Source organism: Staurois parvus, unplaced genomic scaffold (assembly GCF_062004578.1).
Source record: "Staurois parvus isolate SC_StPar_1 unplaced genomic scaffold, SC_StPar_1.0 ptg000390l, whole genome shotgun sequence".
Taxonomy (NCBI): domain Eukaryota; kingdom Metazoa; phylum Chordata; class Amphibia; order Anura; family Ranidae; genus Staurois; species Staurois parvus.
The window spans coordinates 9,895,212-9,920,741 of NW_028318186.1; the positions used below are offsets into that span (position 1 = coordinate 9,895,212).

Sequence of the window (25,530 nt, forward strand, 5' to 3'; positions counted from 1 at the left end):
TGGCTATTCTTCAACATGTGAATGCTATTGTTCTGCAAGACACTGCTATCTTGTGTTTGCTTCATCATCCTGCATTAGACATTTATAGCAGGGTGTTTCATATACTTTTTGAGCAATGAGACTATTTATTGTGATCTGCACACTTTCATGGCTCTGCCAAACAGGAAGAAACATATCAATATACCTCAGTCCGGTGAATGCTTAAAAAAATAAATAAGATCACGTTCAACGCTAGTTTCCTGGTAGAGGTTTATCACTATTCTTTTTGCCTCTTTATAGGAACATACAGTTAAAAAACATAGGCCTCAGCCTACCTATCTTATAAAACCATGTCCCCTTTACATGGGATTGAGAGAGGCCCACCACAGCAGTAGCAGCACAGGCATAACACAGGTCCATTTCTTTCTCACTCTTCTGGTTGCCTCCCATAACATTATTATTGTCTCTGATTGTCCCCTGGAAGAGGGACCAATATAAATTCCTCAGGAGGGAGCAACATAAGGTGTATGAATAAAAGTGAATGTGGCCTTACTATCATCTAGCAACTGCTTTCATTTTTTACTTTTTGGACTTTTTTGTGAGCAATTTAAGGACAGCCAAAATTCTCTCTGTTCTCATGGACTGTTTATGAAGTTATGGGTGGTTGGCATTCCTGGAGGCCTCAGAGGAAGTTCACAAAAGCGTGAGGCTAAATAAAAATAAAAACTGCATGCAAATTGCACCCTACTGGAAACCGATCCCGGTGAAAATTTGACAAAACTTTAAGAAAAAGTATTTTAATGGAGTGAAAATGATGGTGTCCCTTTTCTCCTTACAGCTGGAAGACTTCTTGAATAGATCTTCTCCCTTTGCCATTTGGGTCAATGGAGAGAGAATAGACACTCTAAACAAGCAAAACGAGCAGCAGCACATGGCATTGGAGGATATCGAAGATGGCTATAGCATTGTAGAAGACAGCGTACATGAACTCTTCCAGGACAGCATCAAGGCTTTTGACCACATGAAGCCACTTTTCAGCAGGCCTTTCAATGGTTTCAGTTTTCCCCAGTGGGAACCATTCCCCTTTCAGAGAATCAGCCCTCCAGTTTCCGCCATGCGTATCCGCAAGCAACGCTCACCTTTGTTTGAACCTTTTTTCACTAGCAATTTTGACTCCCTCTTCAAAGCTGCTCAGAAAATGATGGAGAAGCATCGTCAGATGATCCAACAAGGACCACGGTTCGATGGTAAGAGTTAGCCAGAGATTTATTTAAAGCCCATTGCTAACTGATATATATTTTTCATAGCTTTAGAGTTCTTAATAGATGTTTACCTCTGCCATTTGCTGTCTGCTTTCTTCAAACAGGTTAAAAACACTTTAGTCTTCTTGGATAGTACAACTCCTGCTGTGCTACTGGCAATACTGCCATAACTAACACCCGTGTTGCGTAACCGGCTCTTGTCCAATCACAGAGATCTCTGTGCTACAATAAGCAGAGAAAAATCCATGCTGTGGCCTGCATGAATGGGTTGTAAAATACGGACCACAGCGTGCCTAGCCTGATGGAGTATAATGAAAAGAGTAGATAACAATATCTGCCCCACATTATAAATAAGCCCTTAAAATTTATTTTTTTAACTGGTTTGGGCAAAAATGACTAAACAACAGCGGTAAAACACTTACTAAACTCTCTTAAAGGATATGTTCACCTTTTAACAAATGGAGCACTATCCCTGCAGATGCTGCATGATAATGCTTGTCCCTAGTGGTTGTCCTGACCTTGCAAGCCTCCCAACACCTCTGACACTCTAGGTTCAGACATATTTCAACAAGAGACACAATTCCTTAATAACACCTCTATATTAGGCTTGGTTAACAGATCATACGGTTACAAATGGTATGTTGTAACTATGTAACTGCAACAGCAGCAGCGGGAGGGGAAGAAAAGGCTTGTTGACTTATCAGCTCCCTCTGGGCCACTATCAAAAAAATAGGGAATGCAAAGAATCAAGTACATATATATATATGCTATATATACTCTGGCATAAATGGGTATAGACACCCTAAATTTAATAACAATGGCTTGAATGCAATGGGGTCCCTATGTAACTAGAAGTAACAACTTGAGCCCTGAGATGTTTAAAGTTCCTGATGTGATAGTAGCCGCTGTCCTCTGCTAGCAATGGTGGGGCCCATATACAGTAGTGACTAATGGTAATTCAATGAAGATAACAGATAGGCTGTGTTACTGAGGGGTAAAGGTGTGTGCATGCAGTGTCTCTAGAGTGTTGTCAGAAAGAGGTTGGGCATCCGCCCGCTCACCAATCCCATGGATAGCATGGTCTCTTAGGAAATGTAAAAATGATCCCCCTGCGCTCCACTGGTATGAACAAACACAACCCCAAATATATGCAAGTTGCTGCCACCTATTTCCAATACCACAGGATGTATAACATAAAAAACCAATAATGGTGAAGCGCTTCACATAAAGAACTAAAATATATAAAGTACAATAATATAAAAATATGTAAATATATAAAATACATGTAAAGTGATCACACTGTATTGGAAGGTATAGTAACTAGTGCTAAGTATTACCCAAAAAAATAAATATAAATAAAATATATAAGTGCCAAGTGCTAAGAGTGCAAAACCGATCATGCGTTTGCTGACTAGATTGTGCCAAAATACAATATATATAAAGTAAAAATAATACACAATGACAATGCACACTCTAACTAAAAGTGACAGGTGCTCAGTATGAGTATATATGTTAATTAAAAATAAAAATCCACAATAAAGTGCAATAACAAGTGCTTAACATTTCATGTGCAAACAAACACCACGATGTCAGTGCTTCAATTCTTCACTCCAAAACATGATGCGTGTTAGCATGCCACACGTGTAAATCGCAATCCAAAAGTGGCTAAAGTGCCTCCTCACCTTAACCATGCGACCCCTAAGGGCCACAATGCTTTAAGTAATATTGCTCCACGCTTGGAGGAATGTGGGTAGGTCCTTTTCTAACATTTTACATGTTACACCCTGAAGATGAGTGTAACGTAACATGTTATGAAAGGTGAACTTATCCATTTAAGAAATCAAATGATGGTACCTGAAGTTGGGCTTTATGTTTTATGGCAATATTTGCCGTATACTAGTGCAGTTTAGTTGAGTGCCTTTATGGAAAATGGACACAGATCAGTGCCTAAGTGTTAAAACTCCATTAAACCTTTTTTATTTCCATTGGGAAACATTTCGATTTTTGTTTTCATATTTAAAAGGGCTTTTTGCCATGCACACATTTTCCCATTTAGAACCATAAAAAAAAATAAATTACAATCTCATAATTGTATAATATGCATATCAGCCTAGAGAAAGTTTTGCTAAATATTATCCTAAAAAAGTAAAACAACAGACAAATTCTAATGTTTCCTCTTATGTATAGGATGTAATAAATGATTATGAGAAATGTTTAAATATCAAGACCTTACTATTAAATCTTTGGATAAGTGAGGTGATTTAGTGATATAGTGCAGAATTATCATACAAAAAGATGTTCGAAAAAAAAAGTTATGAGAAATCATACAAAAAAATATCTACACTAGTAGCTTGTAAGTTGTACGAAGCTGTTTACAAAACTAAAAAAAAACAAAAATAAACATTTTGGAGTTCAGCTACAATTGTATTCTGATACTGTTTGCTTTTATTATTACTATACATGATTTATATAGCAGCAACAGTTTGGGCAGCACTTATAAGGGCATTACATTTACAATTAAAAACAAAAGGGTTAGGATGGCCTTGCTTGTGAAGGTTTACAATCTAAAAGTGGGAGGGGGGACAAGTGATACAAATGGTAACAACTGTGTGGGTTGATGGAGAAAGTAGAAGTACAGTTTTTAGGTAAAGGTGGGATAGGCTTGCCTCAAGAGATGGATTTTCAGGGATCGCCTAAAGGCAGACAGAGTGGGAGATAGCTGGACAGATTGGGGTGAAGAGTTCCAGAGGATGGGAGAAGTTCTAGGGAAGTCCTTGAGGTAAGAAAGGGAATAAATTACAAAGATGCTGAAGAGCAGGAGGTCTTGGGAGGAAGAAAGAGGACAGTTTGGGTGATATGAGATTAAAGCGGAGCTCCAGTCAAAGATAAAAAAAAAATAAAAGTCAGCAGCTACAAAAACTGTAGCTGCTCACTTTTAAAAAACAGCCACTCACCTGTCCCACAATCCAGCAGTGTACTCACTACAGCAGTTTTCTCCAGCTGTCCTGGCTCCCCGGTGCCGGCATCTTAAGTGTGGGCACCCGGTTGCGACGGCGTTAAACAACAAATAATAGAAAGGCTCCCAACCCTGTGGAAGCCAATAGAGTCACAAGCCCAGGAACAAATAAAATAGAAATTCACTTTAATGATGGGTTAAAAAGCATGACATGTAGGAGTGCCCAGATTAATACATCACCAAGCCAGTGGAGAGGAGAAACACATATTCCCAGAAGCTGGAGGATGCCACATGATCCTGGTCCCAACAGTAGGTTGCTCAGCCCAGGAGCCTCAGGACAGTGGGAAGGGTGTGTGGATGGCAGCCACTGGGATCACTAAGATGGCACCTTCACCAGAAGTCATGTGTCCCACATACAGTTGTCTTGTCATACACCTGGCGAGAGACCACCCGAACATGGGCTGATGAGGGCAAACTGGAAGACTAGGGGAGCACTCAAACCATATCAAACCAAAAGAGAGAAGCTGGTCATCATGATAACATGTTTCAGGGACTTGCCCCTTCCTTAGATCATGTCAACATGAGTGATGGTAAAATTGATGATTCTTACAAATAAGATAAACATACAGTAGTTGAGACCTAGATTTCCCATTACAAGAAGGGGAGATGCATACCTTGGGTAAATGGTGGTTTTATGAATGTACCAAATCTTCAGATGACTGACATAAAAGTTCAAATTCAGGGCTTTTCAAAAAATAAACATGCTAGCTACTATTCAACTAGTGGGGTGGCCTAGGAGACATGAAAATTAAAGAAAATCAGCAGGTAGGTAATTTCCAAATGCAAAATGTCCATACGTGATAAGAGTGCACTTTGTTTATTTATTTTTTCAATAGCCACTATGTATTTTTTTTACATTTCTCTTCTTAGGGATGGGTAATGCTACTGATGACAAAATGGTATGTCGGGAACTCAGACGAAATACTGGCAGCTGCTTAAAGATGAAGGACAAGTGTGAGAAGTGCAAGGAAATTCTGGCAGTAGGTAAGTGTCTATATATGACAAGTGCCACTGTTAACAGCAGTGACAGATGAACCGTGGTTAGTTATGGGCTGCTTTTCTTAGTTAAAAGATGAGTCCACCCAAAATGATATCTTAGTAAGAGACAGAGCCCCAGGCTTCGTGTCTTGGATGCCCCCTGCCAAAATTCCTGGCTCTGTACCAGTCCACGTCACAGTTTGGGCGTTCTTGCCCATCTTTGTGTGTTCCAAATCCATTCTGTTACATTCATTATAATGTAAATTTGTAAAAGTCCAGCAAGAATGGTGGGAGTCACTCATATTGGGCACATCAGGCGTGTGTGCTCCCAGATGTGTTGAATGCTGAAGAGTTTGACAGCAAAGGTAGGAGACACTGACCACCAAAGAGTTGAGTTGCTCCTCTTTCCTTTTTTTTTAAAGGAACCACCATTATTATTGTTTTGGGAAATTAATGAGTATCGCTTTAAATTGTATCTAAAGGCAAAACTTTTTTTTTTTTTAATTTATGGATATAGTGGTAAGAGGCTAAAACCCCCATCAGGTGTTTTTTGCTGTTGTGTCTCCAATAAGGAAAATTCACCCTATTTGTCCTGTTGGCTATTGTCACCAGAAATGAAGTGATCAAAAATCCAAACTTTTGAGTTTCCACCAGACCAGGGTAAGACAAGAAATTTTCCAAAGGGGGCACTGGCTCTGGTGACATCTAAGGGGGAATTTACTTTACTTTGAAGATTTCTTCTCAATGCTGATTGTGCATAAAAGACAGAAAGTGAAGGGAAATCTCATGAATATGACACAAATGGAAACAATTACGTGGGTTTTAACAATTTCCTTTCCCATCTGAAAAAAACAAACATTTTGGCTTACTGTATCTCAAACTCACACTTTAGCTGCAAGTCCTCACTGTCCTGGCCTCACCCAGACATTAGTACCCATAGACTGCTAAGGGGCTGTGTTCCAAGGCTGAAGGTGATAGGAGATGATCCCTTAAGAGTCTATGGAGCTATAATGCGAAGGTGCAGTCAAGACACTGAACACTTTTACCGCTTGATGTAAGCAGAGAGAGGAATTGTTGCCATTGGTAAATATGCATTTGTGAAGGGTGGTTAGGTTAGGTTTGACGAAGGGGAAAGGGGCACTTATTTAAGACCCTGGTGCCCAACCTGCTGCAGCCACATGTGGCCCTTTGGCAAGGGTGGATCTAGGAGGATGTTTGGGTGGGATGTGCCCCCCCGCCCAGAATTTAGTTGAGACCCCCCCCAGGTCTCTGAGAGTGCATCCACTAATCCACGAGCCAGTCTTGTGGTGGCAAGAGAGCACTGTGATGGGGATACCTGATGTAAAGGGGCACTCTGATTCAGATACCTGATGTGATGGGGTAACTGATCATATGTTAGGGGGCACTCTTATGCGAACAGTTAATGTAAGGGGGCACTCTGATGGGGACAGTTGATGTAAGGGGGCACTCTGATGGGGATAGTTGATGTAAGGGGGCACTCTGATGGGGACAGTTGATATAAGGAAGCACTCTGACAGGGACCCTGATGTAAGGGGGACTATGGTAGGGAGCCTGACGTAAGGGAGCATTCCGATAAATATCCTGTTGTTGAGGACCCTGATGTAAAAGGAGAACTCTGATGTGGACCTTGATGCAATGGGGAAGTGATGGAAACCATAATTTAGAAGGGGACCCTGATGGGGGATGGGGGGAGGGCACAGGGTCTGTTTAATCATCCTAATCTAATGGCAGCCTAATACATACTGTACTAGTGTTTCCCAGGTGGTGACAGACTGTCAGTAACTCACACACAGTGTTGACATTGTGCCCCCTGACTTTTTTTCACTGCACCCCCAGATCAGGCTAAATCTGGCCCTGCCCTTTGGTATATGATGTGCGGTCCTCAGACCTCAGCAGTCTGTAGTGGGAACATTGATTAGGGTAATAGTATTGATCTCTACCAGCCTCATGTATTATGTTTCCAGTTTCGTATTGTCTTCTGCAGCATATCCCAACCAAAAAATGTATCCTGTCTACACTCTCTGACCCTCATCTCCTCTGTTAGGTCTGCAGTTTGAAAGTCCTCTCAAGCATTACATATATTGAACATTACGTGCTGCCCTTTGGTGATGTCAGGAACAGCATTTGAGGGCCCCTTTAGCTCATAAGTTGACAACCACTGCTTTAAGAGCAGAATTTCCCCTGAATTTCTGTCCCAGTAAGTGAGAGTAGTTACTGGAATGAGTAGAAATCTCATGTTTGAGCATACAAACAGAAAAAAAAAAACAGACAAAGGTTTTTTCCATTCCTCACTTCGAACCAAACTATGAAAAAACTTCTGGATGGATTCATGTAGAAGAATAGGATGATGATGTTGAAAATTATATCAAGGTGCTAGACACACAGGCATCTCTCTTCTCCAAGGTGATTTAGGCTGTCTTCGTACATATGTGTTTTGGTAACATGCAGAAAAATGTGGGATTTACTATGCATTACTGCAGCACAGGATAACACATAGCAATTTGTCCTATGTGTAGTGCCAATCATTAAAAGCGGTGCTCCAGTTTCCTGTTAAAAAAATAAAAGTCAGCAGCTACAAAAACTGCAGGTGCTGACTTTTAAAAAACAGCCACTTACCTGTCCCTTGATCCAGCGGTGTGTCCTCACTGCAGGTGGTTTCACCAGCCATCCTGTGTCCCTGGTGTCGATATCCTAAGGGTGGACACCCGGCTGTGACAGCTTGCGGCTTCACAGTTGGGTGCCCACTGTGCAAGTGTGAGCAGCGCTGCGCTTTGTGAATGGTCCCGTAGTCTTCTGGGACCTGTCATGTATCCTTGAAGACTGCAGGGGGTGGGTGGGGGTGGAAGAGAACTTCCAATCGCCTAGGCGGTCGGAAGGGAAGTGGGAGTGGGTACCTGTTAAAATTGAGTACCCACTCCCCAAAGGAGCTAATCGTTAATGGGGAGCGGGGGAAAAGTCCTTAAAGCGGAACTTCCCCTTTTGGGTGGAGCTCTGCTTTAAGAATGGCACCCTGATGCACACAGAACAGTAGGTGCCAATGGAGCCAGACTGCAATGATCTGCAGTGCACATACCGTGCTTTGTGGCACAGTCAGGATGGGACAAGGGGTGGGCAGGAGGGGAAGGTGCTCCTGGCGCAGTAATTCATGTGAGGGAGGGAGGGGGGGGGGCACTGCATGGTGAGTTCCTGCTCCTGTAGCATTTAAGGTCTGCAAGATCATGGAGGGATGGGGGAATTGTACTGGGGACTCAATGGGGAAAGAGGGGACTGGATTTGTGGTAGAAGGTGTGACAATCACGGCGTCAGACCCTAGACCTTCTCACCAAACTTGTGACTGAAGGACTAGCCAATCTAAAACTGTGATGTCACGTGCGTAACAATGCCACACCCAGCTGCACCCTGCACAACGATTTTCCAGCTCACTGGACCACAAATCGATGTACCAGCAGCCTGAGCGTGATTGTTACTGGGTCAGGTTAATTACGCAATTAACCCTTCACACTGCCACCACCTCCTTTTTGTACAGAGAAAGAGGAAACTCGGCAACATCGGCAATATCACTAGGATGATTGGATAATCGTCTGTATACCACTGTCACCGCAGGCAGGTTATACAGAGGGTTAAACACACATAGTAGCGCTCTTCAGTGGCAGGAATTCGTAAGTTGCATTAAGGAGCTTTAGAAACAGTTCAACACTTTCAGAAAGAAAGATTTATTACTAAAATGTCAAAAGGGTGCAATAAAAATGTTTACAGGAAAAAGATGTAACCAATATATATATAAATATACAGAGAGCAATAACACAGCAAAAAGATAACAGAAAGAAGTTTAGGTAGGTAAGTACTTGCCAAAAAGTCTTGGGTTAAGCAGCTTCAAGTCTCCTGAGCCAAAAAGGATTTCTTGTTTCTACTGCTAGTTTTGATGTTAAACGCAGGAGACTCTGCTTTCTCTCACCCCCAACTCCAAGCTTAACAGCCTTTTTCTACAATCTCAGCGGGGTGTCTCCTTACAACAAAGAACCAATTGCCTTATTTGGGGAGGGAAGTGTAGGTGGAGACGTAAGTTACAACCAGAATCTCTCCTAGCTTATATTTTGGCCCATAACTTTTCCTAGGTACATTTGACATCCCACCCGTGGGTAGATTATATGCAGACGCATCTGTGGAATGATTAGATATGAGATATGAAATATACACTTGAATGGTTCAAGAGATATACTTTTCTGATTTTCTATGTATGCCAGCCAAGGAGAGTGACATATCAAACTGTTTGTCTTACGTTACCAATCTGAAGATATGCCTGGTTTTTATGTGAGTCTCTCATATTCCAAGATATGAGACATAGGGGGAAAATAGATTTTGAATTTGGTATCTAGTTTATTACTCCTCTGGAATGTCTTTGAATTCAGGGAAAGTCTTGGGTTATACTTTTACGATATGCCAGATTGAACAGTTTCTTAGACAGCCAGGCACCCAACTCCCTGGGGGGGGGTTTATAGTTCGGAGCTGCCTGCTGTGCTTTGGCTGCCTATAACCTCGTCCAACACACAGGCCACATGTCACTGTGGATGAACAGAGAGGGAGGGGGGATGATGGGACAACATGGAGAATTCTTAACAAAATGGAGGGCTGTGTCTGTCTGTGTACACGATTGCTACAGAAGGGGGGATTTGTGGTGGTTGGGTGCACTTTGTCGTCTTCGCCCTGAGTGCTAGATGACCTTGTCCCGGTACTGGGTGCACTGCATTAAGAAAATGTGCACCTTATTTATTTTGATACAGTGCATGTGTGCAGTAATACACCACAACGGAAAGAGTAGTTGTTCTGGGGTCCTACATGCAGAGTAAGAAGGTATAGCGCACAGATCTCCATTAAATGATTATAACGTGTACTCTACCAGCAGCAACTTCTTTATTCACATCAGTATCAGTGTGCTTGGCAGGTCCATCACTGCCGAGATCCAAGTTCCCCGTGCCAAGTTCCTAATGGATGTGTTCCAGTCCTGACCAGTTTGATGGAGAAGACTCAGGACACGCTGGAGGGTGTTACATCTGCCAGAAAAGTTATCCTGTCCCAGTTTCTGAAGCGGGAATCATGACTCATCTATAGCTGCCTATAAACCTTAGGATCATCTAACAGACATCTAACAAAAGATCTTTCTACAGATATACAACAATATATTGGGCGAACACGCAAGCTTGTGTTTATAGAAAAGTCAGTGTGATGCGGCACCAGCTGTCTCAGAACGATCAACTTTCCCCCAAACAAGCTCAGCCTGGTAGTGGTGGTTACGCTATATTCCTTAATCTGCCCAACCTGTTTTCTCTGCAATTTATCTGATTCTGTCCAGTCTGCAACATATTAAAGCTGAAGTTTAATCTTATACAGTGCCTTGAAAAAGTATTCATACCCCTTGACATTTTCCACATTTTCTCATGTTACAACCAAAATTGTAAATGTATTTTATTGGGATTTTATGTGACAGACCAAAGTGAAGTGGAAAGAAAATGATAAATGGTTTTCAACATTTTTTTTACAAATAAATATCTCAAAAAGTGTGCCGTGCATTTGTATTCAGCCCCCCGGAGTCAATACTTTGTAGAACACCTTTCACTGCAATTCCAGCTGCAAGTCTTTTTGGGGATGTCTCTACCAGCTTTGCATCTACAGTTGTGACCAAAATTATTCAACCCCCAATGCTGTAAAGGGGTTTAGGGACTATAGTGTACATTTGGAATTGTATTCAGAATCAAATCCTACAAGGACGTTGTAACTACCCAAATGCAACTAAAATGACATCAATTGTTTATGTAATACAGTAGTAAATGGTTCTTATGTGGTTTCTTCATTGCCACAATTATTCAACCCCTTAAAGACTACCACTCTGAAGAACAGAGGTTCATACAGGTGCTTTCCATCAGGTATTGAAAACACCTGTGGATGTCACCGAGCAGCAATCAAGCATAATAAGCACCAATTAGGCAGCTTTAAAATGACTGTGATACTCAGCTCCTTCTAGACATTTACTGGTGTGGTTACAAACATGGTGAAGGCAAGAGAATGGTCCAGGAAGACAAGAGAAGAGGTGATTTCTCTTCACAGGAAGGGCAATGGCTATAAGAAGATTGCAAAGATGTTAAACATACCAAGAGACACCTTAGGAAGCATCATTCGCAAATTCAAGGCAAAGGGCACTGTTGAAACGCTACCTGGTCGTGGCAGAAAGAAGATGCTGACTTCGACTGCTGTGCGCTACCTGAAGCGTAGAGTGGAGAGAAGTCCCCGTGTGACTGCTGAGGAACTGAGAAAAGATTTGTCAGATGTGGGTACAGAAGTTTCAGCCCAGACAATAAGACGCACACTGCGTAATGAAGGCCTCCGTGCCAGAACTCCCAGGCGTACCCCCTTGCTGTCTCCAAAGAATAAGAAGAGTATGCCAAAAGCCATGTGGACAAACCACAAAAGTTGTGGGATAGTGTTCTGTGGACTGATGAAACAAAATTAGAACTGTTTGGGCCCATGGATCAACGCTATGTTTGGAGGAGGAAGAACAAGGCCTTTGATGAAAAGAACACCTTGCCTACTGTGAAGCATGGTGGAGGGTCAATCATGCTTTGGGGCTGTTTTGCTTCTGCAGGTACAGGGAAGCTTCAGCGTGTGCAAGGTACCATGAATTCTCTTCAGTACCAGGAGATATTGGATGGAAACGTGATGCAGTCCGTCACACACCTGAGGCTTGGGAGACGTTGGACCTTTCAACAGGACAATGATCCCAAGCATACCTCCAAGTCCACTAGAGCATGGTTGCAGAGGAAAGGCTGGAACATTTTGGAGTGGCCATCGCAGTCACCAGACTTAAATCCGATTGAGAACCTCTGGTGGGACTTAAAGAAAGCAGTTGCAGTGCGCAAGCCTAAGAATGTGACTGAACTGGAGGCCTTTGCCCATGAAGAATGGGCGAAGATACCCGTAGATCGCTGCAAGACACTTGTGTCAAGCTATGCTTCACGTTTAAAAGCTGTTATAACTGTAAAAGGATGCTGTACTAAGTACTAAGATTGAATGTCACTTGGGGGTTGAATAAAACTGATAATGCTGTGAGCACAGAAAAGACATTTGTGGTTATTTCATTATAACTGTTATGTTATATTTGTCTGACCTACAAGTGCCTCTTTAATGTAAATGTAAGCAAGATGACTGAATGATCAAAAGCAATGTCAAACTGGCCAAAACACTCAATTTCAGTGGGGGTTGAATAATTTTGGTCACAACTGTAGAGAGGGACATTCCTGCCCATTCTTCTTTGCAAAATAGCTCAAGCTCTGTCAGATTGGATCTGTGAACAGCAATTTTCAAGTCTTGCCACAGATTCTCCATTGGATTTAGGTCTGGACTTTGACTGGACCATTCTAACACATGAATATGCTTTGATCTAAACCATTCCATTGTAGCTCTGGCTGTATGTTTAGGGTCGTTGTCCTGCTGGAAGGTGAACCTCCGCCCCAGTCTCAAGTCTTTTGCAGACTCTAACAGGTTTTCTTCTAAGATTTCCCTGTATTTGGCTCCATCCATCTTCCCATCAACTCTTACCAGCTTCCCTGTCCCTGCTGAAGAAAAGCATTTCCACATGATGCTGCAACCGTCATGTTTCACGGTGGGGATGGTGTGTTCAGGGTGATGTGCAGTGTTTGTTTTCCACCACACATAACCTTTTGCTTTTAGGCCAAAAAGTTCAATTTTGGTCTCATGTGAGCAGAGCCCCTTCTTCTACATGTTTGCTGTGTCCCCCACATGAATTCTCGCAAGCTACAAACGGGACTTCTTATAGCTTTCTTTGAACAATGGCTTTCTTCTTGCCACTCTTCCATAAATACCAGATTTGTGGAGTCTACGACTAATAATTGTCCTGCGGACAGATTCTCCCACCTGAGCTGTGGATCTCTGCAGCTCCTCCAGGACCTCTTGGCTGCTTCTCTGATTAATGCTCTCCTTGCCCGGCCTGTCAGTTTAGGTGGATGGTCATGTCTAGGTAGGTTTGCAGTTGTGCCATACTCTTTCTATTTTCGGATGATGTATTGAACAGTGCTCTGTGAGATTTTCAAAGCTTGGAATATTTATTTTATAGCCTAACCCTGCTTTAAACTTCTCCACAACTTTATCCCTGACCTGTCTGGTGTGTTCCTTGGCCTTCATGATGCTGTTTGTTCACTAATGTTCTCTAACAAACCTCTGAGGGCTTCACAGAACAGCTGTATTTATACTGAGATTATATTAAACACAGGTGGACTCTATTTACTAATTAGGTGACTTCTGAAGGCAATTGGTTCCACTAGATTTTAGTTACGTGCATCATAGTAAAGGGGGCTAAATACAAATGCACGCCACATTTTTCAGATATTTATTTGCAAAAATATTTGAAAACCATTTCTCATTTTCCCTTCCACTTCACAATTATGTGCCACTTTGTGTTGGTCTATCACATAAAATCCCAATAAAATACATTTACAATTTTGGTTGTAACATGACAAAATGTGGAAAATTGCAAGGGGTATGAATACTTTTTCAAGGCACTGTATTTTGCCTTCCCCCCTCAACATGCCAATATAATTGTGAAATAAATCTTTATTGCTTTCATTACATACCTTATTTTAGACTCATCACTGAGTATTTGTGTTTCTCTATGCAATGCAAGCAGACCATAGAGGGAGAGGTCAGCGGGGTGCTGCACATAGCTTCCTGCCTCAGCACTCCTCTGAAGAGTCCTTAGCCCTGATGCAAATAAAAAAATGCCTTGATGGAATGTCAGTCTGGAGGAGTGGAAATTCAGAGGCAGGCTGAATTTGCAAACAAACCACTCTACGTAATGCTGATCCTTTCTGATTGAAAGAACTGAAATCCAATTAATTAAAGGGATGAGCAAGGCATAGTAAAGCAATAAAGGAAAGAGCTAGATGATGCTGGATGACCTCTAGCTACTAAATGAAGTAGACTCTGACATGATGCAGCTTCTAATGCACACTGTGAGAAGCTTACAGTCTGCAGGGAAATCAGAGTCAGCAATTTCAGAACATGAAAGGAGCCTGTACAACTGTGCATGACTGACAGTACATTTTATTACCAAAGTGTGTTAGATAGCATGGGAAATGGTTAGAACATCTATCAGTATTCACTGTTTTCTGTGGCCCCAAATGAAGAGATTTCCTCTCATTTCCTGTCCTGGCGACAACATGAGGTGCACAGTAATAAAAACACTCTGCTTTGGTATAGTTGGTAGAATGCTGGAGCCCAATAGGTTTTTATTATGTGCCCCCACAGGAGATTATCCATTCTAGCCGACAGACAGCAGTAAAATCTTTAAAGAGTTTCTACCGCTTTCCACTCCATCTAAAAACTACGAAAAGTGTTTGGGCTTGAGTTACACTTTTCCAAGAAAATTGCAGTATCTGCTCCAATTGAACAAAGTCCTATGTATAATGTATGTAAAAGATTGGAACAATCTGTGTGGTCAGCAGTAAAGTAGATCAAAACCCAAGAACAAAAATAATATATTGAAGCTTATTGGTCCTTAGATGTGGCTGCATTTGTTTTCTTTTTTTCAGGCTATGAACATTTCCTGCAAGTACATGTTTTTGTACAAGAACTGTGCAATGTCCTTGTAATTTCCTGTGCCCTGAACTCAGGGATCTTGTTAGAAACCACGAGGCCCTATATGGCCCCCCAAAAGAACACAGTTTACTATGCTTCAGTTACGAATGAACACAGTGAATGATTGTTACTGGATCCTTCCTCTGGATCAACTTTGGGTATAGGATTATAACTTTTTTTTTAATGGTTGAACTGGATGGACTTTTGTCTTTTTTCAGCCAGACTAACTATTTAACTATAATGGTAATCAGGACAAATACAGAGGTTGAATCTCCCCATCGGGGGCACAGACAGCAATAAAACCTGACTGGGGTTCTACTGCCTCTCCACTTCGTCCAAACCTAAACAAAAAGTTGTACCTTTTAGTTATGTTTTAAGGATGAAATAAATCAATAAATAAAATGTAACTGTAAACCCACTAATGCCTAAAGGTAAAACAAACCTGAATGCGAAGTTCCAGATGTTTTTCTTTTTTAAAAGCACCCCGGTGAGAGTGGCAGCTTATGCGATGCCATTTGACATTAACTGTACTTTTAATCCTTTGTGTTCCTTTTATTAAAAAAATTACTTACTGCACCCTCATATTCTGAAAGCTTTCATCTTGAGAGTGGGCACCTAAAGCTAGACTAACTATGTAACAGGGGCGGACTGACCAATGGGGAACTCGGGCACAGCCCGAGGGCCGGGGTCAGTAGGGGGCCCTATGAGATGCTACTGGTACCTTTCATAGGTTTTTTTGGGTGTGGTTTGAGCATGGGCGAGGACACAGGGGCCCCATGATCCCCTATTGCCCGGGGGCCCCATGAGTCGTCAGTCCGCCCCTGCTATGTAACTATGTAACTCATTGTGTTCATTCAGGAAAAGAAGGGGCTTGTGACATATTTACCAAACCCTCCACCCACTCTCCATCCTAAAGGATCCTATTGTGTGCTTACAGCTGCCGTAGGAAGGAAAAGGAGGGAAGCCGGCAGCACTGTGGGGGTGGGGGAACCCCAGGGGGCTTAGGCAATGGAGAAAACATATGGTGCATGGGGAGGATAAAGGGTGTTGTGGGGGCAGCTGCTGGAACTGATCCCCTGTATGGCTCTCTCTGCAGCAGCTGAAAGTCAGCAGACGGTAGAGGAGAAGAAGCCAGCTTTCAGCTGCTACGGAGAGAGCCATACAGGGGATCGGTTCCAGTAATTGTTCCCCCGCCGGTCACCCCCTCTCCTGCCCACATCTGATTCACCCAGCTTCCTGGGCCCCCTAGTTGGCCTGGGCCTTATACAGGAGGACTGGTGGTACCTCCTTATCTACGGCCCTTCCTGAACTGATTTCTCACACAATGTTATCAGCCTTTAACTGCTGTCTTCTGTGAGCTAGAAAACACTTCTTCCTTTGCAATGGAGATTGCGTGTGTGACAGCACTGCTCCCCCATAGATACAATGCATTGAATGAATAATCTGGCAGTGCAATGAGTGAGTGTTCAGGTGTTCTGTTCTGGCAGGATCACCAGATGAAAAATAAAGGAAAAATAAAATGAACGCAGCCACCTCATCTAAGGGCTTTATTAGATGCAATATATGACATTTTTGTTCTAGGATTTATACATGCTTAAGCAACCTGGCTTGGCTTACATGACCACTCCAGCCTTATATCCCATGCCACCTAAAAGGGTATCTAACGGAAGATGAGATTACTTTCTAAAGATTGGTGAAGATAATATTTGATGATTTGTATTATCTTCTTGCCCATGACAGATTGTTCAGGGAAGGATACAATGCAAGAAAAACTGCGGGAGAAATTTGAAGACTCCGTTCGCTTAGCAGAGAAGTATACCAAGCTGTACGATGATCTGCTACAGAGATTCCGGGAGAAAATGCTGAATACCACCGGAATCCTGGAGGACTTGAGTCACCAATACAGCTGGGTGTCCAAGCTGGCCAACCTCACCGATAGTGACATGAATGGAATCTTCCAAGTGTCTACAGTGAGTACTAGGGCTCATTTCCTCCCCTCTCTCCTCCTTTTCCTTTTCCTTTCCTTTTCTTTTCTTTCCTGTCCTGTCCTTGTATTTCACTTGTAGAAATAATATTGCTGTGGCCCTCCATGTGATCAGTTACTTTCTTTTTTTGTAAATAAATAATGATACTATGTTCCTTTCACAGGCCTATTCCTCCAGCGGAGGGGCTCCATCTGACACCACTGTCACAGTCAAACTTTTCGACTCTGAGTCTTTCACCTTCACAGTGCCTGGACACATCACCATGGAGGACCCAAAGTTTGGAGAACTGGTGGCTGAGGAAGCTTTGAAGAGATTTAAAAAAGAAGTCATGTAAGTTTTATTTAGTGCAACAAAACTGGAAGAGCAGAGTAATTCAGCAGTGCAGAATATTTCAGGAGAGGAGAGTTAGAGGAAGGATCAGAGTCCTCCAGCAGTGCAGAATATCTCAGGAGTAGAGCGTTAGATAGAGGAAGGAGCAGAGTCCTCCAGCAGTGCAGAATATCTCAGGAGTAGAGAGTTAGATAGAGGAAGGAGCAGAGTCCTCCAGCAGTGCAGAATATCTCAGGAGTAGAGAGTTAGATAGAGGAAGGAGCAGAGTCCTCCAGCAGTGCAGAATATCTCAGGAGTAGAGAGTTAGATAGAGGAAGGAGCAGAGTCCTCCAGTCCTACGCGATTGCAAAAGCAGCGCTAGAACATGGATTTGGAAATCCAGTTGGCTAAAGTGTAGGTGGAACACCAAAAAACCATTGTGACTATAATGGAAGGGAGAGATGGGCCTTTCAAGGAGACATTTTGCAATGACAGAAGGTTTGCAAGGATGGCAAAGATGGAGGTGGAGGAGCAGACCTCCAGTTCTGACCCCCTACTCCCTCAGGGTGAGGTAATCAGCCCTATACCTTCTCAGGACTCAGGAGGCATGCTAAGGGTGATCTGGTCAATGGAGTCTCCAATGCAGGGGAATCAGCTGGTGTTTGATGGTGAGGACATACCCGATAATGTGCCTGATAAGGTAAAGCCTATCAAGCCCTAAACTGTGGATAAAACAATTTTTGTGTCTTTTAACACTGTGACTAATGCTGACAGTTTGCCCAGTGACCCCATGTCCAGCAATGCTTTGACTGATGGTGTTCTAAGCAAAAAGTGCATTAAAAAACAAATATGAAATTTCTGCAGTGGGACTACAAATGCCAGCAGAACCCACTAACCCTTCTTTGGCCAAATCCAAAGCTGCTTGCCCAGTCACAGCTGCTGATCAAAGCTCTATAGTGCAGAGTCGGGTGACCAGTGGTATTGCAGTGGAGACTGTGACTGCACTTGATGGAAAGGTTAATGTCTGTGTGACTGATAACAGTTTTTACAACACAAGTGTGATAGAAAATCCTGCCAGTACAGGTGTGATGGACAATCCTACCAGTGCAGGTGTGAAGGACAAACCTACCAGTGCAGGTGTGAAGGACAAACCTACCAGTGCAGGTGTGAAGGACAAACCTACCAGTGCTGGTGTGAAGGATAATCCTACCAGTGCAGGTGTGAAGGACAGTTCTACCAGTGCTGGTGTGAAGGACAATTCTACCATTGCAGGTGTAAAGGACAATCCTACCAGTGCAGGTGTGAAGGACAATCCTACCAGTGCAGGTGTGAAGGACAAACCTACCAGTGCAGGTGTGAAGGACAAACCTACCAGTGCTGGTGTGAAGGATAATCCTACCAGTGCAGGTGTGAAGGACAGTTCTACCAGTGCTGGTGTGAAGGACAATTCTACCATTGCAGGTGTAAAGGACAATCCTACCAGTGCAGGTGTGAAGGACAATCCTACCAGTACAGGTGTGAAGGACAATTCTACCAGGACAGGTGTGAAGGACAGTCCTACTAACTTAAATCCATCTGTGAATAGTAATGTGCAGATTAATGCTGTATTAGTGTGGGGCCTTGGCCTTGATAAGCCTACCTTTGCTTAGGTAGTAGGCTCTGCTCCCATTAATGTCATCAAGCCAGGGCTGCAGTCAAAGGGGAACTCCACTTCCAAGCAGGTTTTCCCCCCACAAACCACCGTTTTGAGCACCTCAGGATCGGGTCTTGGGTCTCTGACCTCTGCCAGGGGGTCCAAGGCGAAATGTCGTCATACTTAAATGGGAAGATGGTGCAATCCCTCCAGCAAGGCATGATCTAATCTTGGGGATGGGTTTTAGGGAAAATTTCTTCTATGCCCTCATTCATGTAGCTGGAAGCTGGGAGTACATCATAAGCTTCACCTTTGAGGGTTGTTGCCTATGCAGATGATGTATTAGTGATTGTCACTGGGACGGATGAAGCAGAGGAGGTGGTCTCTCTGACATCACGGTACTCTGAAGCATCAGGCTCCAAGATCAATCAGGATAACAGTAAAGTTTTCTGGATGGAAAAAGAAGGCGAGGTGTTTGATCTCCCGGACACCTTTCCAACACCCCAGGAAAAAATAAAGATACTAGGCATTGAATTCGGACCCGTGATTATGGCCTTAAAAATTGGGAAGGCAGCCTGGAAGTTGCCAATACTAAGGTGATAAGCTGGAAGAGATGGAAGTTATCTCTGAGGGAAAGGGTTGATTTGGTTAAGACTTACCTGATTCCGGTCTTCTTGTATGTCAGCTTTGTCTGCATCTTGCCAGTGTCTCTCTATGGTAAGGTCTCTAGTGTGTTCTTCCAGATGTTGTGGGGGAACAGACTGAACCTCATCAAGAGGAATGTCACCTATCTGTCCAGGAGGGAGGGAGGCTTATGTATGGTCAACCCAGTTATTATCTTTTCACTGATTTTTCTCAAGTTTAATATTGGTAATATGCTTGCAGTGTAACCTCCTGGATGGGCAGGCATGTTTAGATCTTGGTTTAGGCCTTTTCTACGACTTTGGGAGGAAGGTGGTCAAGTGAAAAATCTCAGGGGTCATTGTGGTCAGCTTCCAGCCTATGTCTTTCCGTGCCTGAAGTTGCTGCGGCAGTGGCGATTGTTGGCTGAAGATCTCAGATCCGCTCCAAGGAAAGTCCTTATGAGCTGAGTCTTGAGTGAAGTCTTTCATGACCCACTGGCCTTAAGAGATTCCCCAGGTGAAATTATGAGGGAAGGGGTAAGGCTGATTAATTTGGATAGAGTCCCCCCTAAATTTAGGGATCTGGCCTGGCTGTGCTTTCATGGGAGGATCTATGTTTGGGGCAATTTGAAATATCGCAGTGAGATGGATCGTAGTTGTCCTCGGGAGGAGTGTGCAGATGAGGAGGAGACTATGGACCATTTTCTGCTTCATTGCCCTTTTAACATAGAGGTATACAAACAGATCAGGCAATCCCTCAGTGTTCCTTTCCTCTCTAGGCTGGGTTATGCTGAGTGGGTGTACGGAGCATTCAACACTGGTGGGGCTTTTTGTTTGGATACACTTTTTTTAGTTAGCCTAGTAGTCCGTTATTTCACCTAGAATGCACGGTCACCACTTGGCATACAATCCTTCCTGTTCAGGTGGTGGTGTGTGACATTTTGCATGAGGTGGGGAAGATTCAGGTGCTTAAGAGAGACAAGTGGGGTTGGGGGGCTTGGTTGAAGGCGTGGATGGGGTTTCAGGCCTCCCTGACTACCAGGAGTCTCTTTCCAGGGCGTGGCTGTCTGTCTCTTATCACCCTAGTTTTTTTCCTTGATGCTTAATTTTTGAAAAATAGCTGCATACATAGGTGATGGGTTGTGCCTCTTAGGCCCCCTCTGTTGCTTTATGTAAATAGTTTTCTACAGTGTGAAAGTTTTGGTAGTAGACTATGTATATATTGTATATATTCTGAACATGGATGTGCATGCCTTTTGTTTTCTGTTGAAGTATGACTGTATTATGGTTATGTTTTTTTACTTTGGCATAAAGTTTTGTTGCTTGATTCTTTTCAATAAAAGATCAGCAGAGTCCTCCAGCAGTGCAGAGTATTTCAGGAGTAGAGAGTTAGATAGAGGAAGGAGCAGAGTCCTCCAGCAGTGCAGAGTATTTCAGGAGTAGAGAGTTAGATAGAAGAAGGAGCAGAGTCCTCCAGCAGTGCAGAGTATTTCAGGAGTAGAGAGTTAGATAGAGGAAGGAGCAGAGTCCTCCAGCAGTGCAGAGTATTTCAGGAGTAGAGAGTTAGATAGAGGAAGGAGCAGAGTCCTCCAGCAGTGCAGAGTATTTCAGGAGTAGAGAGTTAGATAGAGGAAGGAGCAGAGTCCTCCAGCAGTGCAGAGTATTTCAGGAGTAGAGAGTTAGATAGAGGAAGGAGCAGAGTCCTCTAGCAGTGCAGATTATTTTAGGAGTAGAGAGTTAGATAGAGGAAGGAGCAGAGTCCTCCAGCAGCGCAGATTATTTCAGGAGTAGAGAGTTAGATGGAAGAAGGAGCAGAGTCCTCCAGCAGTGCAGAGTATTTCAGGAGTAGAGAGTTAGATGGAGGAAGGAGCAGAGTCCTCCAGCAGTGCAGAGTATCTCAGGAGTAGAGAGTTAGATAGAGGAAGGAGCAGAGTCCTCCAGCAGTGCAGAGTATTTCAGCAGTAGAGAGTTAGATAGAGGAAGGAGCAGAGTCCTCCAGCAGTGCAGAGTATCTCAGGAGTAGAGAGTTAGATAGAGGAAGGAGCAGAGTCCTCCAGCAGTGCAGAGTATTTGAGTAGTAGAGCGTTAGATAGAGGAAGGAGCAGAGTCCTCCAGCAGTGCAAAGTATCTCAGGAGTAGAGAGTTAGATAGAGGAAGGAGCAGAGTCCTCCAGCAGCGCAGATTATTTCAGGAGTAGAGAGTTAGATGGAGGAAGGAGCAGAGTCCTCCAGCAGTGCAGAGTATCTCAGGAGTAGAGAGTTAGATAGAGGAAGGAGCAGAGTCCTCCAGCAGTGCAGAGTATTTCAGGAGTAGAGAGTTAGATAGAGGAAGGAGCAGAGTCCTCCAGCAGTGCAGAGTATTTCAGGAGTAGAGAGTTAGATAGAGGAAGGAGCAGAGTCCTCCAGCAATGCAGAGTATTTCAGGAGTAGAGAGTTAGATAGAGGAAGGAGCAGAGTCCTCCAGCAGCGCAGATTATTTCAGGAGTAGAGAGTTAGATGGAGGAAGGAGCAGAGTCCTCCAGCAGTGCAAAGTATCTCAGGAGTAGAGAGTTAGATAGAGGAAGGAGCAGAGTCCTCCAGCAGTGCAGAGTATTTCAGGAGTAGAGAGTTAGATAAAGGAAGGAGCAGAGTCCTCCAGCAGCGCAGATTATTTCAGGAGTAGAGAGTTAGATGGAGGAAGGAGCAGAGTCCTCCAGCAGTGCAGAGTATTTCAGGAGTAGAGAGTTAGATGGAGGAAGGAGCAGAGTCCTCCAGCAGTGCAGAGTATCTCAGGAGTAGAGAGTTAGATAGAGGAAGGAGCAGAGTCCTCCAGCAGTGCAGAGTATTTCAGGAGTAGAGAGTTAGATAGAGGAAGGAGCAGAGTCCTCCAGCAGTGCAGAGTATTTCAGTAGTAGAGCGTTAGATAGAGGAAGGAGCAGAGTCCTCCAGCAGTGAAGAGTATTTAAGGAGAGGAGAGTTAGAAAGAGGAAGGAGCAGAGTCCTCCAGCAGTGCAAAGTATCTCAGGAGTAGAGAGTTAGATAGAGGAAGGAGCAGAGTCCTCCAGCAGTGCAGAGTATTTCAGGAGTAGAGAGTTAGATAGAGGAAGGAGCAGAGTCCTCCAGCAGCGCAGATTATTTCAGGAGTAGAGAGTTAGATAGAGGAAGGAGCAGAGTCCTCCAGCAGTGCAGAGTATTTCAGGAGTAGAGAGTTAGATGGAGGAAGGAGCAGAGTCCTCCAGCAGTGCAGAGGATCTCAGGAGTAGAGAGTTAGATAGAGGAAGGAGCAGAGTCCTCCAGCAGTGCAGAGTATTTCAGGAGTAGAGAGTTAGATGGAGGAAGGAGCAGAGTCCTCCAGCAGTGCAGAGGATCTCAGGAGTAGAGAGTTAGATAGAGGAAGGAGCAGAGTCCTCCAGCAGTGCAGAGTATTTCAGGAGTAGAGAGTTAGATGGAGGAAGGAGCAGAGTCCTCCAGCAGTGCAGAGTATTTCAGGAGTAGAGAGTTAGATGGAGGAAGGAGCAGAGTCCTCCAGCAGTGCAGAGTATCTCAGGAGTAGAGAGTTAGAGGAAGGAGCAGAGTCCTCCAGCAGTGCAGATTATTTCAGCAGTAGAGAGTTAGATAGAGGAAGGAGCAGAGTCCTCCAGCAGTGCAGAGTATCTCAGGAGTAGAGAGTTAGATAGAGGAAGGAGCAGAGTCCTCCAGCAGTGCAGAGTATTTCAGTAGTAGAGCGTTAGATAGATAAATGAGCAGAGTCCTCCAGCAGTGAAGAGTATTTAAGGAGAGGAGACTTAGAAAGAGGAAGGAGCAGAGTCCTCCAGCAGTGCAGAGTATTTCAGGAGTAGAGAGTTAGATAGAGGAAGGAGCAGAGTCCTCCAGCAGTGCAGAGTATTTCAGTAGTAGAGCGTTAGATAGAGGAAGGAGCAGAGTCCTCCAGCAGTGCAGAGTATTTCAGTAGTAGAGCGTTAGATAGAGGAAGGAGCAGAGTCCTCCAGCAGTGCAGAGTATTTCAGTAGTAGAGCGTTAGATAGAGGAAGGAGCAGAGTCCTCCAGCAGTGAAGAGTATTTAAGGAGAGGAGAGTTAGAAAGAGGAAGGGACAGAGTCCTCCAGCATTGTCTTAGCTCCCTGGGGCTTCCATCTTCACCTGGTTCTTCTTCCAGGTTCATGGGCTGTGGCAGTTTGACTGGCCAGAACACGATGACGGCACTCCTGTGCCTGGGAGTCTCAGCCACGACACAGCTCTCTCAATAGACGGCACACAGTCCCTTTAGAGTGTAGTGCGCATGAGCCAGTGGCATCAGCAACGCTGCTAATGTAAATATGTCCTAAACGGTGCAGGTTTAGGAGATACTGTATTTACCGTACCTGCAGGTAAGGCTGTAATAAGCCTACAAGGGAAAAAAAGGCTTTACTGTCACTTTGAAAAAAAAGCTGAACAGTCTATTTGCCTTTAGTCAATCAACCCCTTTGAGTCTGTGTGTTACTCACTGTGTCGTTCTGTTCTTCCTTCCGCAGTGAGGCTGCCTGATTGTACAGAGTGAAGTCTGGTACACCTAATCCACAGCCATTTCCAATCCAGGTAGAAGTTGATTGTGACGCTCCTCCTCATAGCCAGCCAGACCTAGACAAGCATCCAGCCATTCCGTGTCCAGCACACACCTCCTCTCACTACTGTTGTACTGCTACTACTGGTACTAATGTTTGCTGCTTTTTTTGTAGGGACCAAAAATGCACAAAAAACAATTAAAAGACCTTTAATGTTATCCTTGCTGAAAATGGCTAGTCCTTTTTCTTCCATTCCTATCGTATTCCATTCCAGTTGTTGAACTGCTTATGCCTTTAAATCTGCTATTCATTTCAGGTGCATCAAAACAATAGGTGAGCAAAGTCTTACAGTTACTGTTAGCAGACTCAGCCAAAGAAGTGGAAGCAGTGGTCTCTCTGCATAGGTCTGACACACCCCCTGTGGAGCTAGAGCAGCCTTTCTCAACCAGGGTGCCCAGGCACCCTGGTGTGTCTTGAGGTTTCTTCAGGGGTTCCTTGGCAAAATGTCTAAAAATTGTCCAAAACTTGTTATACAAGCCAGCGGGTGGAACAAGCCTGCCTTTTTGTTACACCAAGTCACAGGGTTTCATTGTGCACCATTACGTCCTTCTGGCCACCGAAATCCTGACAACCAATGACATCATTAACCCCCCGGCGGTATTCCCGATTGTAGCTCGGGGTTAACTTTCAGTACCAAAAGCAGTAACCCCGAGCTACACTTGGGATTGCCCTGCAGTGTTGCTCCAGGATCCCTTGATCACTTACCTTTTCCTGCGCTCCTGCGATGTCCCCCCTGCAGCGTACCCGGTCATGTCCTCCGGCAGATGCCAGCATCCGTCTTCCAGGTTCCGGTCCCTGCGAGCATCGGGACGTACATGGGACGGAACTGGCGAGAAATTCAAAAATGGAAAAATGTGACATTCACTAAATTCACTAAAATCACATAGTAAACATTACTGTATCAAACCATTTCACATACATTTTGTCCCTAGTGCTTTGTCCTGTGCCCTGCCTGCATTTTGACTGTTCTTTCTGCCTGGAAATTGAGAAACGTCCATGGCGTCCAAAAAGTGTCCCTTTATGTCAAAAGCGGTTTTAGACCGGCTAGAGAGCAGCGATAGTAAATTAGAATCACTTGCAGAATTGAGTGATAATGATTCGTGGGGAAATTCGTCATCAGACACTGAAAGCGATTTTGCGACTTTGCTCAGCGATGTGCAAACTTGGCGCTATATTTCAAATTTCAGTGTTTTTGGTTTGATTATATTATTGAATTAAATTTATTATTATTATATTATTATTTTTTAGGATTATTTATTATATTATAATTTATGATTTTGTGTTTCAAGTTTTATTATACCCGGGATGTTTACTAGACCCTTGTTCGGACAGGTTTCAGTGAGTTATTCCTAAGAATTACAGGCCTACAATAAAAAAAACAACATATTTCCATGCAAAAAAAAATGGACCACTTTGAGCACAGAAATACTGAAATAATCAGACCGCTAGGGAGCTTAATTGATAAGTAACGTATTTGAAGCTGAACTCTGGGATCAATTTT

At 43.6% G+C, this 25,530-nt stretch overlaps 1 protein-coding gene across 1 annotated transcript in view; it reads left to right on the forward strand.

The window, feature by feature from the left end:
• The window catches only part of CLU (clusterin), a 60,001-nt gene extending 35,814 nt beyond the window's left edge, over positions 1-24,187 (forward strand). The window contains exons 5-9 of the mRNA XM_089686073.1: positions 818-1,226; positions 5,128-5,241; positions 16,642-16,871; positions 17,050-17,216; positions 23,940-24,187. Of these exons, the coding sequence (XP_089542199.1) occupies positions 818-1,226; positions 5,128-5,241; positions 16,642-16,871; positions 17,050-17,216; positions 23,940-23,952 (933 nt within the window). The 3' untranslated portion in view covers positions 23,953-24,187. The remainder of the gene's footprint in view (positions 1-817; positions 1,227-5,127; positions 5,242-16,641; positions 16,872-17,049; positions 17,217-23,939) is intronic.
• The last annotated feature ends 1,343 nt before the right edge of the window (positions 24,188-25,530 follow it).